This window comes from Salvelinus fontinalis, chromosome 1, assembly GCF_029448725.1.
Source record: "Salvelinus fontinalis isolate EN_2023a chromosome 1, ASM2944872v1, whole genome shotgun sequence".
Taxonomy (NCBI): domain Eukaryota; kingdom Metazoa; phylum Chordata; class Actinopteri; order Salmoniformes; family Salmonidae; genus Salvelinus; species Salvelinus fontinalis.
Window position 1 is genome coordinate 56,090,428 of NC_074665.1, and position 17,679 is coordinate 56,108,106.

The 17,679-nt window shown below is 46.8% G+C and overlaps 1 protein-coding gene and 1 long non-coding RNA gene across 2 annotated transcripts; one reads left to right on the forward strand and one right to left on the reverse strand.

Annotated features, from left to right (window-relative positions):
• Nucleotides 1–479: 479 nt before the first annotated feature.
• On the forward strand, nucleotides 480–4,552 carry LOC129858204 (cyclin-dependent kinase 1-like). The gene is made up of 8 exons (XM_055927249.1): nucleotides 480–589; nucleotides 1,080–1,122; nucleotides 1,954–2,110; nucleotides 2,314–2,437; nucleotides 2,620–2,790; nucleotides 2,922–3,085; nucleotides 3,532–3,673; nucleotides 3,920–4,552. The coding sequence occupies exons 1-8, from the start codon at nucleotides 578–580 to the stop codon at nucleotides 4,031–4,033; spliced, it is 927 nt and encodes a 308-aa protein (XP_055783224.1). The 5' UTR covers nucleotides 480–577; the 3' UTR covers nucleotides 4,034–4,552.
• A 482-nt stretch (nucleotides 4,553–5,034) lies between these two features.
• Nucleotides 5,035–16,072, reverse strand: LOC129858213 (uncharacterized). Its single transcript, XR_008759993.1, has 3 exons — nucleotides 14,274–16,072; nucleotides 14,022–14,178; nucleotides 5,035–5,398 (listed from the first exon to the last, which is right to left on the reverse strand). It is a non-coding gene; the product is annotated as an uncharacterized LOC129858213 (long non-coding RNA).
• Between the last annotated feature and the right edge of the window lie 1,607 nt (nucleotides 16,073–17,679).

Here is a 17,679-nt window from a genome sequence, read left to right on the forward strand (position 1 = left end):
ATCCTTGGGACGTCCCAACTCTGACGTTTTCAAGGGGCCAGAGGGTTATTGTTAAAGTAAAGGTAGGCATTAATAGGGTAGGGAAGCCCCAATGTTACCATATAGCAATAACCCAGGCACAACTCCACTATAACGTTTTTTTTCTCAAAGTTGCCGCGATGTCAGTAAAATCGTAACAACTTAACCATTATGGAACTTATATTCGATCAAATAAGACTCACGTAGCACATAAGACATTGCATTTTTGTTGACCAAATTCGACCTTCTAATTGACCTCCATACAAAACCTCCGCTTGGTGGAAAAAAAGCCACCTTGCTGGAGAAGACATATTTAAGTTTCCATCTCGCTTCGCCCCTTCCTCTCTGTTTAAACTTTAAAACCATCATATCCTGCTTCGAATTGTCCTCCTCCGGATTGGCTCTTTTGAAAGACATCCAGCGACGTGATTGCTTGGTTTTGAAAGCTAGCAGTCCCGCGGCCAATTCGAAAAGAGTGCACCCAGCAGTAGTACTCTAGCTAGCTGACTGTAATAGAGCCACACTCATTTTCCATTCAACAGTCGCGTTACACAACGACATGGCACGACCGGTATAAAAGTTTTACATTTTTAGCAACATGTATTCTTTGTTTGTTTGATCGATTGTATTGTAGCAGTTGTCATGAAATTGAAAATGTAACTAGCTAGCATAGCTAGCTATCACATGCACAGTTTTTGAAAACGAGGATATTGGAAATTATTACTAACAAGACGTCACATTAAATGTCACAAAGTAATGTTATACTTGTTTTGTTATCGACTAATGATACTAATATAATGTTCAGTGTTGGCTGGCTACCTAAGTTAGGTAGGTAACGTTAGGCAAGTATTTAGATAACGTTAGTTGACTATCTATTTTCTTAACGCAGACGTCGTGCTTTTTTCCCCTAACACTTGTTAGATTACGCGAGGTTTCTTAACTAACTCTAGCTACTGTAGTTACCTCCAACAAACACAAACTAAGTTGGCTATTTTGACCTATCGTTCATTTTAAATTGCATAAATGGCTTTCGTAACCTAGACTGTTTTTTTTTTCTTCAGGGAACGATGGAGGATTACGTGAAAATAGAGAAAATCGGAGAGGGTATGTTATTTCCTCAACCTTGATTTGTTCCCCCCCAAAACTTGCTATCTATCTAGACTAATATGTATATAATTTTGAACTTGCTATATCTAGCTTGCTAGATTTGTGTGCATGTCATTAGATTTTCTTCTTTGTATTTTCTTCCAACCTGTTAATCAAATCTAATTTCACTTGTCACATACTTCGTAAACTAACAGTGAAATGCTTATTTATTGGCCTCTCCCAACAATGCAGAGATAAAAAATAATAGAACGATAATAATGGGTAACGATAACTTTCTATATACACGGGGTACCAGTACCAAGTAGATGTGCAGGGATACAAGGTAATTGACGTAGATATGTACACATAGGTAGGGGTAAGTGATTAGGCAACAGGATAGCTAACAGCAGCATATGTGATGAGTCAAGAGTCAGTACAAAGGGGGGGGGGGGGGGGGGGGTAGTCTGTGTAGATATTTCTGTTCACTATTTACCAGTCTTATTTCTTGGGAGTAGACACTTGTGGTGCAGCGGTCTAAGACACTGCATCTTAGTGCAAGAGGTTTCACTACACTCCCTGGTTTGAATCCAGGCTGTATCACATCCGGCCCTGATTGGGAGTCTCATAGGGCGGCGCACAATTGGCCCAGCATCGTCTGGGGTAGGCTGTCATTGTGAATACGAATTCGTTCTTAACTGACTTGCCTAGTTAAATAAAGGTAAAAAAATTTAAAAACTTAAGGATCCTGTTGGTTCCAGACTCGGTGCAGCGGTACCACTTGGCGCTCTACATTATTCATCAAGTTAGCTACACAACATAGTAAAGCATGAGTATTCTTGTGATTTCCAGGTACCTATGGGGTTGTGTACAAAGGCAGACACAAGTCGACAGGCCAGATAGTGGCCATGAAGAAGATCCGACTGGAGAGTGAGGAGGAGGGAGTGCCAAGCACAGCTGTTAGAGAGATCTCTCTGCTCAAAGAGCTAGCGCACCCTAATGTTGTACGGTATGTAGTGTGTTTGTGTCTGTGGGGTTCCTAAAGAGTTTACAGTAGCCAGGCAGCAAGAAAGTAGATGTGATGTCTTATCAGTTCAAAGCTCAGACACACCATCATTCCAAATAGGTTCTGAGCAGGTTTTGCTATCGCCATATCATATTAGCTGTCTAGTGTCTACATAAACAAATAACATGTATTTTGTCTCCAAACAGCCTTCTAGATGTGCTGATGCAGGAGTCCAGACTGTACCTCATCTTTGAGTTCCTTTCCATGGACCTGAAGAAATACCTAGACTCTATCCCCTCGGGCCAGTACATGGACCCCATGCTTGTGAAGGTATTGACCCCACTGAGGGCGGGGCAGTCATGATGCACATAACTTTGTTTGTATTTATTTTTTTCACTTTCTGCTCTTAGTATACCAACTTAGTGTTTTTAGTCCAAGTTGTATTGGACTGTAAACGGTGTTTCTTGCCAGTAGGTGAATTTTAACCCTCTGCTACTATCTCCCCCATCCAGAGCTATCTATACCAGATCTTGGAGGGCATCCTGTTCTGCCACTGTAGAAGGGTCCTCCACAGAGACCTGAAGCCCCAGAACCTGCTGATTGACAACAAGGGAGTGATCAAGCTGGCAGACTTTGGGTTGGCCAGGGCCTTCGGTGTGCCAGTCCGGGTATATACCCACGAGGTAAGCCAGAACACCACATAGTTCATTTCCAAAGAGCATTAGCAGATACACATGTAAAGGAAGGCTATGATAAGGTGTGTGTGTGTGTGCGTACATTTTAATGGCATCATTAACTGTGTCTTTGTGTCCAGGTTGTGACACTGTGGTACAGGGCTCCTGAGGTTCTGCTGGGTGCCGCACGGTACTCCACCCCTGTGGATGTCTGGAGTATCGGGACCATCTTTGCGGAGTTGGCCACAAAGAAACCACTTTTCCATGGAGACTCAGAGATTGACCAGCTCTTCAGGATCTTCAGGTATACACTGAGTGTACAAAACATTTGGAACACCTTTCTAATGTTGAGTTACACCAGGTGACATCAATAAGGGATCATAGCTTTCACCTGGATTCACCTGGTCAGTCTGTCATGGAAAGAGCAGGTGTTACTAATGTTTTGTACACTCAGCATATTTGCATGTGAATATACACATCTGTAATATAACAAATCCTACTGCTACCAACATCTAGGTTGGTTAATCAATAAATGCGAATATTAGTTTTGTTGTTGTAGACAATGTAGCTATTTGATGCTAGATTAGGACATTTGATTGAGCTGTGGTGGGCAATGGGCCATCCAGAATTGACAAGTTGAGTGATTAACAGTCAACACTGAGATAATTGCTCCATGATGGGCATACTGTATGATATTTTATGATCTCCTTGAATTAAGTATTTATCAAGCATGGTTTCTTTCTTTTCCAGGGCCCTTGGTACTCCCAACAATGACATCTGGCCAGAGGTAGAATCTCTGCCTGACTACAAGAACACGTTCCCCAAGTGGAAGTCAGGGAATCTGTCCTCCATGGTGAAAAACCTAGATAAGAATGGCATTGATCTGCTCGCTGTAAGACAGTTTCCCTCTTCTCCTCATATTTATTCAGATTGATTATGAAACATTGTTACTGTAGAAGCGCGGTGCACACCTGTCTTTTTCAAGGGGCTGGTTGTGTTTTGGATAGTATTAGTGATATTGAAGTGACCTAATGTTCTGTCAGCACTGCAGTAGTCTTTAGGATACAAATGAAAGTGACCATGTCCCACCTTCTGTAGAATGTGTCGCTTCATAACTTCCTATCGTCCTCATTTGTAGAAAACGCTGATCTATGACCCACCCAAGAGGATCTCTGCTAGACAGGCTATGAGCCATCCATACTTTGACGACCTGGACAAAACCACTCTACCTGCCAGCACGGTCACGATGTAAATGTCACATGGCTCTACTCAAAGGACCTGAAAAAGAGTACAATTATGGATGTGTATTGAATTTGTTCGTTTGATTTATTTTTTGTATCTTTGTCCTTTCTTTGTTTGTCCTTTTTCTATCTAATATGAATAACTATTCTGTAAATAACTTTTATGTAAAAAAACAAAAAGTTTGGATCTAAAGTGACAGTATATTTTCAATAAAGTGCACTTTTGCAGAACTGATCTTTCTAAATTGTTTTGTTTTTTATCAGGCAATAATAACTGTTAATCTGTCACTTTGTTTCTGCATTCCTGCCTTCAGTTTGATGCTTTCAAGTGTATATTTCTGTTTTTAGCAAGTCATACCTTATCAGGGTTTAACACAGGGATCATCAACTATATTCAGCTGCGGGCCAGTTTTTTCTGATGGCGGGGAGCTGGAACATAATTACAAATAATTGGTAGACTGCAAGGCTGATTTCAGTGACAATTTTGCTGTTTAAACAAGTTTTGTTTTGCTAATAAAATTTAAACATTACTTCAAACTACTTTTGGGTACCTTGTTAACATTACAACATGAAATCCATGTCTTAAACGTTGCTACATCTCAGAAATGGCAAAGAGAACCTGTAATCTGCTTGACACATTAATGTTACTTACCTTACAGATCAAAGTCAGCTAATTTCCACTCCATCTCTTGGCAAATCTGTTTGATTCATACACTGGCTTGTCTGCCTGTCATGTTTTTATTTGAACCTTTTCTACATTGAAATATCATTTTAGTAGTCTGATTTTTTTTTTCTCATATAGCTCATTGTGGTTGAATATATGTATTATAGGTTCTAGGATACAATGAATAATGTGGAACAAATAAATACCATCAAAGGATAACTTACAATAATGAACACCTTGTGAAACATGTGAAAACCAAACAGGCAATAATTGAGATTTTAACACAAACTTGATATTTTTTGGTACAGTTGTCATTTATTTTCAGATTATTTTTTTTTGTACACTCACATGGCAATAATAGACTAAAATACTGAATTCTGGTGTGTGGAATATTGAGGTGGTTGGGAGGTTCTGCCTGTCATTTGTTCTCAACAGGCAGCCAGTCTCGGAAGGGGGACTTGAAGTAGGATCCTGCAAGGTCCAGGCACTGCTGCTTTCTTTGATCTGAGTGTTTGCAGTGCTAGTGTTTATAGTTAATCTGTGTATCTCACATATGTGCCCAGTGTGATAGAGCAAGAAAGCTTTCTTAGCAGATAATGACAACATGACAATAACAGTAGCTGCAGGTGATGTAATGAAAAGTTGGAGGGTTGTTGATAATGGAGGACATCAGGTGGATCCACATCTGGGTGTTGGGCAGAACCCCTAGGTCCTGGAGAACGAGCAGAGTTTTAAAGGGAACAGGGTAGGAGACGGAGACGTAAACAAGCAAACACAAAGGTTATACTTTAATGTGAGAAAATTTGATGGATTCGTGCAGAGTTATAAATGGGAGATATGTACTTTTCAACACTTTTGGAAGGTATAGCCTAATGCAAGCTGGTCCCCCTCCGACTCAGAGCACAGAGAATCAGACCGATCGGAACTCAGTGGTTCTGGTGGATGGGATTATTCCTGGGGGGCTTGGACAGTTGATGGTCCTAAAGTCATGTGGAGAGGTAAATTGAAGAGGTACATTTTCATAAACTCAGCATAACTACCATTTCTTGCTTTCTCAAATGTCAACCAAAGCTTAACATACTTTGTATATTGGGCTTCGCGTCAGTGCTTTCAGTGGTCGACCATCCAACTGCTCCAACTGGAAAAGATTGTTGGCCTCTGTCACATCTTCTCCTGCTCCTCCCCTCCGGCGTACGACGTCGCCAGAATACTAACCACCGGTCCTGGGATTCATCATTATGCACACCTGGCACTCATCATTACGCGCTCCTGTTAATCATTGTGATTCACACCTGGACTCAGGTGTCCACGTCTGCCTGGATAACCTTCTCTGGGAGCATTGGCATTCTCATCGCTTCTCTTCCTCCTTTGGCGAGTACTCAGGATCAGAGCCTGAACCCATGGAGGTAGGGGTCACACGCTTTTCCACGGCGGAACGACGCAGACGGATACAGCTGGGGCTATGTCTGTATTGTGGGCAAGAAGGGCATAAGCTCCAGTGGTGTCCGGTACTTCGGGATCCACTAGAGCAGAGGTACGGTCAGGTGATGTTCCATCCCTTGGACCAGGAGTGAGGAATCCAGATTCAGCTCTTCTGCTAAACTTTTCGGAGTTATTACTCTGGCTGACTGTCCCTCATGTACTGTCTACAGCTTAAGTGAATTCCGGCTCCGCAGATAACTTTATGGATCAGACCCTTGCCTCTGTCACGACTTCGACCGAGGCAGGCTCTCCTTCCCGTTCGGGTGGCGTTCGGCGGTCGTCGTCACCGGCCTATTAGCTGCCACTGATCCTTTTCTCCCCATCCCTATGTGTTTATTGGGTTCACCTGTTTTGTAGTAGAGTTAATTAGTTGGGCTTATTAGTCAGCCGGCCCGCACGTTTCTTTGTGCGAGATTGTTTGTTTGTAAGTAGTGGTGTTGGTTTTGTGCTACGTGTTTTCTGGACTGTGTTCGTTTCCCCCGTGTCTGGGGTTGGTTAAGAAGTACACCCAGTGTGTTCGTAGGGTGGCCTAGTTTGTCCGTGTTCATTAAAGAACATTTGTATTTGCACCTGCTGTTTCCTGCGCTTTGACTTCACACTCCAACACCCAGGCCTTACAGAATCCCGCACCATAAATGGAGTCAGCAGGAGCAGCGGCCAACCCTCTCCCATCGATGGAGGAACGGGTACTCCATCATACCACTGTTCTCCACCGTATTGGATCAGCGATGGATTCGATGATGGAGAAAATGGACCGATGGAAGAGGAGTGGTCTCCTCTCTCCACCTCCGGCTCCTCCAGCCCAGGACTCTCCATCCCTCGGCTCCAGCGCTCTCCGTCTGACACTCCCGAGGGATTATGATGGATCGGCGGCGGGGTGCCAGGGGTTCCTAATCCAACTGGAACTGTACCTTGCCACCGTAAGAACCACTCCATCGGCAGCGGAGAGGGTGAGTGTCCTCGTCTCCTGCCTCACGGGTCGTGCTCTGGAGTGGGCCAACGCAGTCTGGAATGGCCCAGACTCGGCGAAGGAGCATTACCCAGACTTCACCCGCCGTTTTCGGGCCGTATTTGACCATCCTCCAGAGGGCCGAGCGGCGGGAGAACGACTGTTCCACCTTAGGCAGGAGAAGAGGAGCGCCCAGGATTACGCGCTGGAGTTCCGGACCCTGGCTGCAGGATCTGGGTGGAACGACAGGGCCCTTATTGATCACTACCAGTGTAGTCTCCGGGAGGACGTCCGCAGGGAGCTAGCATGTCGGGACACCGCTCTTTCCCTGGATGAGCTGATTGACATGTCCATCCATCTGGACAATCTGCTGGCTGCCCGCGGGCGTTCTGAGAGGGTCCTGTACGTTCCACCACCCAGCCCCTCCGCTCCTATTCCGATGGAGTTGGGAGGGGCTGTGCCGAGGGGTACCGGAGGAGGAGGCTCTCCCTGCACCAGCTGTGGTCGGAGAGGACACGCGGCCAATCGGTGCTGGGGGGTCCGTCTGGGAGTCGAAATGGCAGGCGGAACGCTTCTCGATCACCCCAGGTGAGTCAGCACCAAACTCACCCAGAACCCCCGGTTAGTCACATGTTTGTCTTGATTTTTTTCCTTACATTTTTTCCCTCTTCCCAGCATAGGGCGCTAGTCGATTCAGGCGCAGCTGGGAACTTTATGGATCGCGGACTCGCTCTTAGGTTAAGGGTTCCGCTTGTGCCGATAGATTCTCCCTTTCCCGCGCACTCCCTAGATAGCCGGCCATTAGGGTCAGGGGTGGTCAGGGAGACCACGGTCCCCCTGGACATGGTGACGCAGGGGAATCATAAGGAGCGTATCAGCTTTTATATTATTGATTCGCCTGCGTTTCTAGTGGTGCTAGGGATTCCCTGGCTGGCCCGGCACAATCCTAAAATTTCGTGGAGACGGGGTTCTCCAGGGGTGGTCAAAGGAGTGTTCTGGAAGGTATTTGGGAGTTTCCATCAGTGCCACGTCGGTGGAAAGTCCAGACCAGGGTTCCACGGTGTGCATTCCCCCGAGTATGCCGATTTGGCAATCACTTTCAGTAAAAAGAAAGCGACTAAATTACCACCTCATCGACCGGGAAGGGATTGTGCGATAGATCTCCAGCTAGACGCTGCGCTTCCCAAGAGTCACGTGTACCCATTGTCCCAAGAGGAGACGGTGGCTATGGAGACATATGTCACTGAGTCTCTGGGACAGGGGTACATTCGGTCCTCCATCTTACCCGCCTCCTCGAGTTTCTTTTTTGTGAAGAAAAAGGAGGGAGGTTTGCGTCCGTGTATTGATTATAGAGGTCTAAATGCCATCACCGTGGGGTTTAGTTACCCACTACCTCTCATTGCTACGGCAATGGAATCATTTCACGGAGCGCAGTTCTTCACAAAATTGGATCTCAGGAGTGCGTATAGTCTGGTGCGTATTCGGAAAGGAGACGAGCGGAAAACCGCATTTAGTACCACATCGGGCCATTATGAGTACTGCGTCATGCCGTATGGGTTAAAGAATGCTCCAGACGTTTTCCAATCCTTTGTAGACGATATTTTCAGGGACCTGCACGGGCAGGGAGTGGTTGTTTATATCGATGACATTCTGATCTACTCAGCCACTCACGCCGCACATGTGTCTCTGGTGCGCAAGGTGCTTGGTAGACTGCTGGAGCATGACCTATATGTCAAGGCTGAGAAGTGTGTGTTCTCCAAACGAGCCGTCTCTTTTCTGGGTTATCGCATTTCCACCTCGGGCGTGGTAGTAGGGAGTGACCGCATTAAGGCCATGCGTAATTGGCCGACTCCGACCACGGTAAAAGAGGTGCAGCGGTTTTTGGGTTTTGCCAACTACTACCGGAGGTTTATCCGGGGTTTTGGCCAGGTAGCAGCTCCCATTACCTCACTGCTGAAGGGGGGTCCGGTGCGATTGCAGTGGTCAGCAAAAGCGGACGGAGCTTTCAACAGGTTGAAGGCGCTGTTCACGGATGCGCCCGTGTTGGCGCATCCGGATCCCTCTCTAGTATTCATAGTGGAGGTGGACGCGTCCGAGGCTGGGGTAGGTGCCGTGCTATCACAGCGCTCTGGTACGCCACCAAAACTCCACCCCTGTGCTTTCTTCTCGAAGAAACTCAGTCCAGCGGAGCGTACCTATGATGTGGGGGACCGGGAGTTGTTAGCAGTGGTCAGTGCCCTGAAGGTGTGGAGACACTGGCTTGAGGGGGCTAAGCACCCTTTTCTCATCTGGACCGACCACCAGAATCTGGAGTATATTCGGGCAGCTAGGAGACTGAACCCACGTCAAGCAAGGTGGGCCATGTTCTTTACCTGATTCCAGTTTACGTTAACGTATAGACCGGGCTCTCAGAACGTAAAGGCGGATGCACTGTCCCGTTTTTACGACTCGGACGATCGGCCCACCGAACCCACTCCCATCCTTCCCGCCTCAAGGCTGATAGCACCAGTGGTGTGGGAAGTGGACTCGGACATCGAGCGGGCGTTACGGGCGGTACCCGCTCCTCCTCAGTGTCCGGTGGGGCGGAAGTACGTGCCGCTTGGTGTTCGGGACAAATTGATTCGGTGGGCTCACGTTCTACCCTCCTCGGGTCAAGCTGGGGTGAAGAGGACAGTGGGGAGCCTTCGGGGGAGGTATTGGTGGCCTACCTTGGCGAGAGACATTAGGGTTTATGTTTCCTCCTGTTCGGTATGCGCCCAGAGTAAGGCTCCTAGGCACCTTCCTAGAGGGAAGTTACAACCCCTCCCCGTTCCACAACGGCCTTGGTCGCACCTGTCCGTAGATTTTCTGACCGAACTTCCCCCGTCTCAGGGGAACACTATGGTACTGGTGATTGTGGGTCGGTTCTCGAAGTCCTGTCGTCTCCTCCCGTTGCCCGGTATTCCTACAGCCCTACAGACTGCGGAGGCATTATTCACCCACGTCTTCCGGCACTACGGGGTGCCGGAGGACATCGTTTCTGATCGGGGCCCTCAATTCACGTCCCGAGTATGGAGGGCGTTCATGGAGCGTTTGGGGGTCTCGGTCAGCCTGACCTCCGGGTATCACCCTGAGAGTAATGGGCAGGTGGAGAGAGTGAACCAGGAGGTGGGTAGGTTTCTGCGGTCGTATTGCCAGGACCGGCCAGGGGAGTGGGCGAGATACATTCCCTGGGCCGAAATGGCCCAGAACTCACTACGCCACTCCTCTACTAACGTGTCCCCCTTTTAGTGTGTATTGGGGTACCAGCCGGTCCTGGCACCATGGCATCCGAGCCAGACCGAGGCTCCTGCGGTGGAGGAATGGGCGCAGCGTTCTAAGGAGACATGGAGGGCCGTCCAGGAATCTCTCCAACAGGCTAGTGGACGGCAGAAGAGGAGCGCTTACCACCACCGCAGTGAGGCCCCCGTGTTTGTACCGAGGGACAGGGTCTGGCTCTCGACCCGAAACCTGGCCCTCCGCTTGCCCTGCCGGAAGCTGGGTCCGCAGTGTGTAGGGCCCTTCAAAGTCCTGAGGAGAATAAACGAGGTGTGTTATCGATTACAACTCCCTTCCTATTATCGTATTAACCCCTCGTTTCATGTGTCTCTCCTCAGGCCGGTGGTAGCTGGTCCCCTGCAGGACGGTGAGGTGCCGGAGGTCCCTCCTCCCCCTCTGGACATCGAGGGGTCCCCGGCGTACACGATACGGGACATTCTGGACTCGAGACGCCGGGTGAGGGGCCTGCAGTACCTCGTGGACTGGGAGGGGTACGGTCCGTAGGAGAGGTGCTGGGTACCGGTGGGGGACATTTTGGATCCGTCGATGCTGAGGGATTTCCATCGCCTCCATCCGGATCGCCCTGCACCTCGTCCTCCGGGTCGACCTCGAGGCCGGTGTCGGCGCGCTGCGGGATCCGTGCGTCAGAGGGGGGGTACTGTCACGACTTCGACCGAGGCAGGCTCTCCTTCCCGTTCGGGTGGCGTTCGGCGGTCGTCGTCACCGGCCTATTAGCTGCCACTGATCCTTTTCTCCCCCTCCCTATGTGTTTAATGGGTTCACCTGTTTTGTATTAGGGTTAATTAGTTGGGCTTATTAGTCAGCCGGCCCGCACGTTTCTTTGTGCGGGATTGTTTGTAAGTAGTGGTGTTGGTTTTGTGCTACGTGTTTTCTGGACTTTCTTCGTTTCCCCCGTGTCTGGGGTTGGTTAAGAAGTACACCCAGTGTGTTAGTAGGGTGGCCTAGTTTGTCCGTGTTCATTAAAGAACATTTGTATTTGCACCTGCTGTTTCCTGCGCTTTGACTTCACACTCCGACACCCAGGCCTTACAGCCTCCCTCAACATTACCATCTAGCCGCTCTCCTCTCCTTTTAGGGTTCAAGGACTCATCTGTTGGCCATTGGAATCTGGAATAATTAAAAACATCACTCAACCACTCACCCTCACCATGGAGTCCAATCATCAGTAGAGCATCTTCATCACAAGTGCACCAGGTCACAATCATCCTCGGCCTACCTTGGCTCCAACGCCATAACCCTATCATCTCATGGTTGAAAATGAAAATCAGACTGGTCACCGGAATGCCGGAAGATCTGCTTCCCTGTTCCACGTCGGTTGTGAGTCCTATGGTGTCCTTTCCGCCCAACATCCGAGGAATACCAGGACCTTAAGGAGGTGTTCTCCAAGACCCGCGCTAGTTGTTTCCCTCATCACCCCTGGGACTGTGCCATCGACCTGTTTTCCGGTGCTATACCTCTGCACAGACGCATCTACCCTCTGTCTGTGACTGAGACCCAGGCCATGGAGCATTACATTCAAGAGGTGCTCCAACAAGGTTTCATCCGGACTTCCACGTCTCCTGCGTCGGCTGGTTTCTTCTTCGTGGCCAAAAAGGAGGGAGGATTACGGTACCCTCTCCCGTTGGTGCCGTCAACCATAGAGCAGCTCCGCGGGGCTCAGTTCTTCACCAAAGTGTGCCCTTTGGCTTAGCCAATGCTCCGTAAGTTTTCCAGGCATTCGGCAATGAGGTGTTCAGGGACATGGTTGAACGGCAGGTGATTGTATGCATCGATGACATCCTGATCTTCTCGACCAACCTGAAAGACCACACCACCCACGTTCGCGCTGTCCTGGAACGCCGCTTGGTTAATCACCTGTTCATCGAGGCAGAGAAGTGCCAATCTGTATCCTTCCTGGGTTACCAAATCAGCCCGCAGGGAGTGAGAATGGAGGACAAGAAGGTAGATGCTGTAAGGTCATGGCCAGTCCCAACCCCCATCAAGGGGTTACAACGGTTTCTGGTGTTTGCCAACTTCTACCGCCGCTTCATCAGGAACTTCAGCGCGCCGTCGCTGCCCCTATCACCTCCCTCAAGGATGGACCTCGTAGGGTGGTGTGGTCCCCAGCAACCGATGAGGCCTTTTGTTTCCAAGCAGTGTTTCACCTCCGCCTCCTTGCTATAACACCCAGATCCCACGCTACCTTTGTGGTTGAGGTAGACGTATCTGAAGTGTGCGTGGGGGCAGTTTTGCAACAAAGACAGGGTGCCCCATTGTAATTGCATCCTTGAGCTTTTTCTCCATGAAATTGTCCTCCGCAGAGAGAAATTGCGACATTGGCGACCCGGAGCTCCTGGTGGTGAAATTGGCGTTAGAGGAATGGAGACACAGGCTGGAGGGCGCCAAGGAACCATTTGTCATCCTCACCGACCATCGGAATCTAGAGTACATAAGGACAGCAAGGAAACTGAATTTGCAACAAGCAAGGTGGGCATTTTTCTTCACCAGGTTCGACTTCATGCTGACCTATCACCCAGGTTCTGAGAACATCAAGGCTGATGCTTTGTCCCATATCTATGATTCGGGAGAGGTTCCTGTCCAGAGGGAACCCATAATCCCATCTGAGTCGTGGGTCCAGTGGTTTGGGAAGATTGGCTGCTGACTTGGGAACACAGCTGTTGTCGCTGGTCATCCAGGTATTTCTTGCACCATCTACTCCATCACTGAGAAGTACTGGTGGCCCACCTTGGTGCAGGATGTCAACTCCTGTTCCAGATGTGCTCAAACCAAGCCCCCCCCCCCCCCCCCCCCCCCTGGAATGATCCAGCAGGGAAGCTCCTGGCACTTCCCATGTCTCAGCGACCTTGGTCACATCTATCCTTTGACTTTGTAACCGAATCCCCCCCCCCCCCCTCGCTTTTAATCCCTATTCATGGTCTCCCCACTGCTCTCCAGGTCGCCGAGGCACTCTTCCAGCATTATTGCCTTCCGGAGGACATCGTCTCCAACCATTCACCCAGTTCACATCACAAGGTTGGAGAGCCTTAGAGAAGCTCGGGGTCACGGTTAGCCTCACTTACGAATATCAGCCTGTCTAACGGGCAGGTGGAGAAGGTGAACCAGGAGCTGGTGATATTTCTGAGGAGTTACTGTCAGGATCGGCAGGGTGAGTGGGCACGATTCCTTCCCTGGGCAGAGTACGCCCAGAACTCCCTACATCACTCCTCCACTGGGTTGACCACCTTCCAGTGTGTTTTGGGTTTCCAGCCGGCACTGTCACATCTGCTTCTCCCCTCCGGCGTACGACATCACCAGAATACTAACCATCGGTCCTGGGATTCATCATTACGCACACCTGTTAATCATGATTCACACCTGGACTTCATTATCTTCCCTTTTATGTCACTCCCTTATGTTTTCTCACCAGTTGGTATTGTTCTTGTTTATTGGCATGTGGCCTTATGGAATTGTCTCATTACTGGTTTTGTTTTATTAAATGTTTCACCTGACTCACAGTGCCATTATTACAACTTCCACTGAAGGACGACAAAAATATCAGTGTTAGGGAAACTAAAACTAGCTTCAGGTTATTTTGTATGTCATTTACCTTAACAGATGGTGAACCCAGCTAGGAGCGACAGCAGCGAGGTGTCCCAGGTCTCGCCTTCCAAATGAAGTAATTCTCCCGGATGTCGTGGCACTTGGTCCCCTTCTTGATTCTGCTCCGGTAGCTCTCCTATGCCTTGTCAATGTTCAGTCTCCCCCTGATAAGAGAAATAAACACTATTATATTACAAATTAATTTCTTACATCTCTTGGTGGGCCAGAAAATATATTAACAGCGGACAATCATTTTTACCTGTTCCAAAACCTCCATCATTCTCAGTCCGTGCCTGAAGGTGGTCCTCGAAGGTGTTCTGATCTGGTTAACCTCTACAGGATTGTTGGTTCCACCGCGGGACATGAGGTTATAACAAGAATTTCCCAGGACATAGACATCTGATATTGGCAGAAAGCTTAAATTCTTGTTAATCTAACTGCACTGTCCAATTTACAGTAGCTATAACAGTGAAAGAATACCATGCTATTGTTTGAGTGCACAGTTAACTTGAAGTTATTAATAAACCAATTAGGCACATTTGGGCAGTCTTGAGCTTGGATCAGCCTAAAACGTTGCACATACACTGCTGCCATCTAGTGGCCAAAATCTAAATTGCGTCTGGGCTGGAATAATACATCATGCCGTTCTCTTGCATTTCAAAGATGGTACAAAAAACGCATGTTTTTTTTCTTTATCTTTTACCAGATCTGTGTTATATTCTCCTACATTAATTTCACATTCCCACAAACTTCAGTGTTCTTTCAAATGGTATCAATAATATGCATATCCTTGCTTCAGGTCTTGAGCTTCAGGCAGTTAGAGTTGGGTATGTAATTTTAAGTAAACATTTTAAAGGGGCGGATCCTTAAGAGGTTTTAAGGACTTACTCAAAGTTGACATTACGTTTTATATTTTATAGCTTTAAACAGATAAAGGCCCACTTCAGTTCCTCATTGCTTGGCTGATGGAGTAAGCTATTGTCAGGCAAACTACCAATAACTCAAACTTCCTGAAATCCATTATAGCCGTCTGGCTAAATAATTCTGGGTTGAGGATCATTAAGAGTTCATTACGGCCTCCCTTTTTCTCAGAAAATACCTACCCCAATCTACTGAATTATTCACAACCTGAAAGGATGTACGATAAGTGGATAAGAAACCATCCACTCGTAATGTAGTGAGAATGCACTTACAAGATGCAATTGTAAGTACCTACAATAATTGAAAAATAGGAGTAAGGTGGTAGAGAATCGATGTACCATGAATGTAATAAGAAATCTTAGTTGCCGGCTCAAGGCCGAAAGCTACCACTACAAAATGTTCGTGCAGAACAAGGTTAAGGCGGGTGTCCAGGTTAAGGGGAGTTTAATGGAAAATGTCCACATTCACAGTTCAGATAACTGAGAATCATGTCCAGGGAGTACTGACATTAACGATGTGGTCCTGAAAGGAAAGAGAAAGAACTTAGGCTATAGCACTGCTATAATATGAAGGACATGACTTACTGTTTGCTCTTTTTGAATAACATACTTTCAGACTACTGAAACCTCACCCGATGTGGTGGAAGTTGTCTAAAGGGATCATTTGGAATTTTGGTAATGAAGCCTGTTATCTACGCAGAGTCAGATGAACTCGTGGATACCATTTTTATGTATCTGCGTTTAGCTTGAAGGAAGTTGCTACCAAGCATTAGCGCAATTGCTAACTAGCGCTAGCTCAAGGGAAGTTGCCAAAATTCCAAACTATCCCTTTAAGATGCAATCTAGCTTTTACATTATTTCAGTCAGTAGTTAAGAAAGTGTTGCTCACGAGCCAAAAGTGATCCCTGTTTTTTGTTAACTACGTCATCCAATTGTATATTATCATGTCATCCATTTCATGTGATATGTTATGCTTTTTGCAATTTGTTTGATACGCATTTTTCTATTTACATGATATGTTATGAATCCAATTCGTAAAATATGTTAAGAGTATGGACCCCGGAGTGCATCTTTATTAAGTGTTGCATCTTCCTATTATCTTTGGTGAGATCCTTGTAGTTTATGTGTAGGAAGTGGTGATAAGCACACAGTGATAAGCACACAAAATCAGCTCAGCTGTTTGTGTCACAACTTGGCTACGATAGCGCTGGTTTGTCTCGTTTTAAATGTTTAGCCAAATTCTAAACATATCCCTTATTGTGTGAGTTTTTTTCTGGCCACAGTCATGCTACAAAGAGAGAACTTGATAAAGTAGGTGGGGATGTGGGGGAGGCTCTCTGCAGTTCAATGTCTACAACAGATAATGAAATTAAGGATAAGAAATCTTAAGGTTTACCTTCATAGATGTGACATCCATAATGCTGTCTATGATATGGCTGTCCCACTCAAATATACCCTCAAACCCACCATGAAAGTCTTGGCATCAGCATGTAAATATCATCAAATCTGTAATTCACCCTAAAGAATATGAGCCTCAACATTCGAACGTCTCCATAGCCTGTGTCGAGGAGAGTTAAGTTCACTGCAAAATATGAATAATAAAATGAAATGTAGACCCACCAGCCAGATGGAGAGGAAACTGTAACATGCTCCAGGTCCACCCCGCTAGGATTATATACACCAGCTGAGGGCTGTTCTCCCTGGGAGGAATACAGAACACACAGCTCAACTAGTCAATGGGCCGATTCTACGCCCATTGGTATCTCATTGTTCTGGTAATTCTCCCATAGAAATAATTGGGAGACGGGATGTTTAAATGGGTTTTACATTAGTATCACAAAACATGTATTATGAAAGAGGCCATTTAAGGCCCTTTTTAGACCTATATAGTGCATTCGGAAAGTTTTCAGACCTGTTGATTTTTTCCAAATGTTGTTGCATTACAGCCTTATTCTAAAATTTATTAAATTCCCTCATCAATCTACACACAATACCCCATAATGACAAATCAAAAACAGATTTCTAGAAATGTTTGCAAATTTATTAAAAAGGAAAAATGAAATATAACATTTACATAAGTATTCAGAACATTTACTTATTACTTTGTTGAAGCACCTTTGGCAGCGATTACAGCCTTGAGTCTTCTTGGCTAAGATGCTACAAGCTTGGCACACCTGTATTTGGGGAGTTTCTCCCATTCTTCTCTGCAGATCCTCTCAAGCTCTGTCAGGTTGCATGGGGAGCGTCGGTGCACAGCTATTTTCAGATCTCTCCAGAGATGTTCGATTAGGTTCAAGTCCGGGCTCTGGCTGGGACACTCAAGGACATTCAGAGACTTGTCCCGAAGCCACTCCTGCGTTGTATTGGCTGTGTGCTTAGGGTCATTGTCCTGGACTTCGGCTGCATATTTTCCGCCATTTTCTTCAAATTTGAAAACAATGTGAAGCCACCCCCATTTTCTGAAGAATTGTATTATGGACCCTAGTGTCCACTGCTTGTATACTTCGTATTTTGGTGAATGTAGTACGACATCCAGGAACTGCTGACATATTAACTATATCCATACTATGACCAATAAGAATACTATATACTCAATTTACGTCACAAATAGTATGATTAGTGCGGTTAGTATGAGTATTCGAACACAGCTATAGACTGACCAGGTGAAAGCTATGATCCCTTATTGATGTCACTTGTTAAATTCACTTGAATCAGTGTAGATGAAGAGGAGGAGACAGGTTAAAG

Coding starts and splice junctions, on each gene's coding strand:
- LOC129858204 (XM_055927249.1), top strand. Junction 2,111..2,313: donor GCGCACCCTAATGTTGTACG/GTATGTAGTGTG, acceptor GTCTCCAAACAG/CCTTCTAGATGTGCTGATGC. Junction 2,438..2,619: donor TGGACCCCATGCTTGTGAAG/GTATTGACCCCA, acceptor TCCCCCATCCAG/AGCTATCTATACCAGATCTT.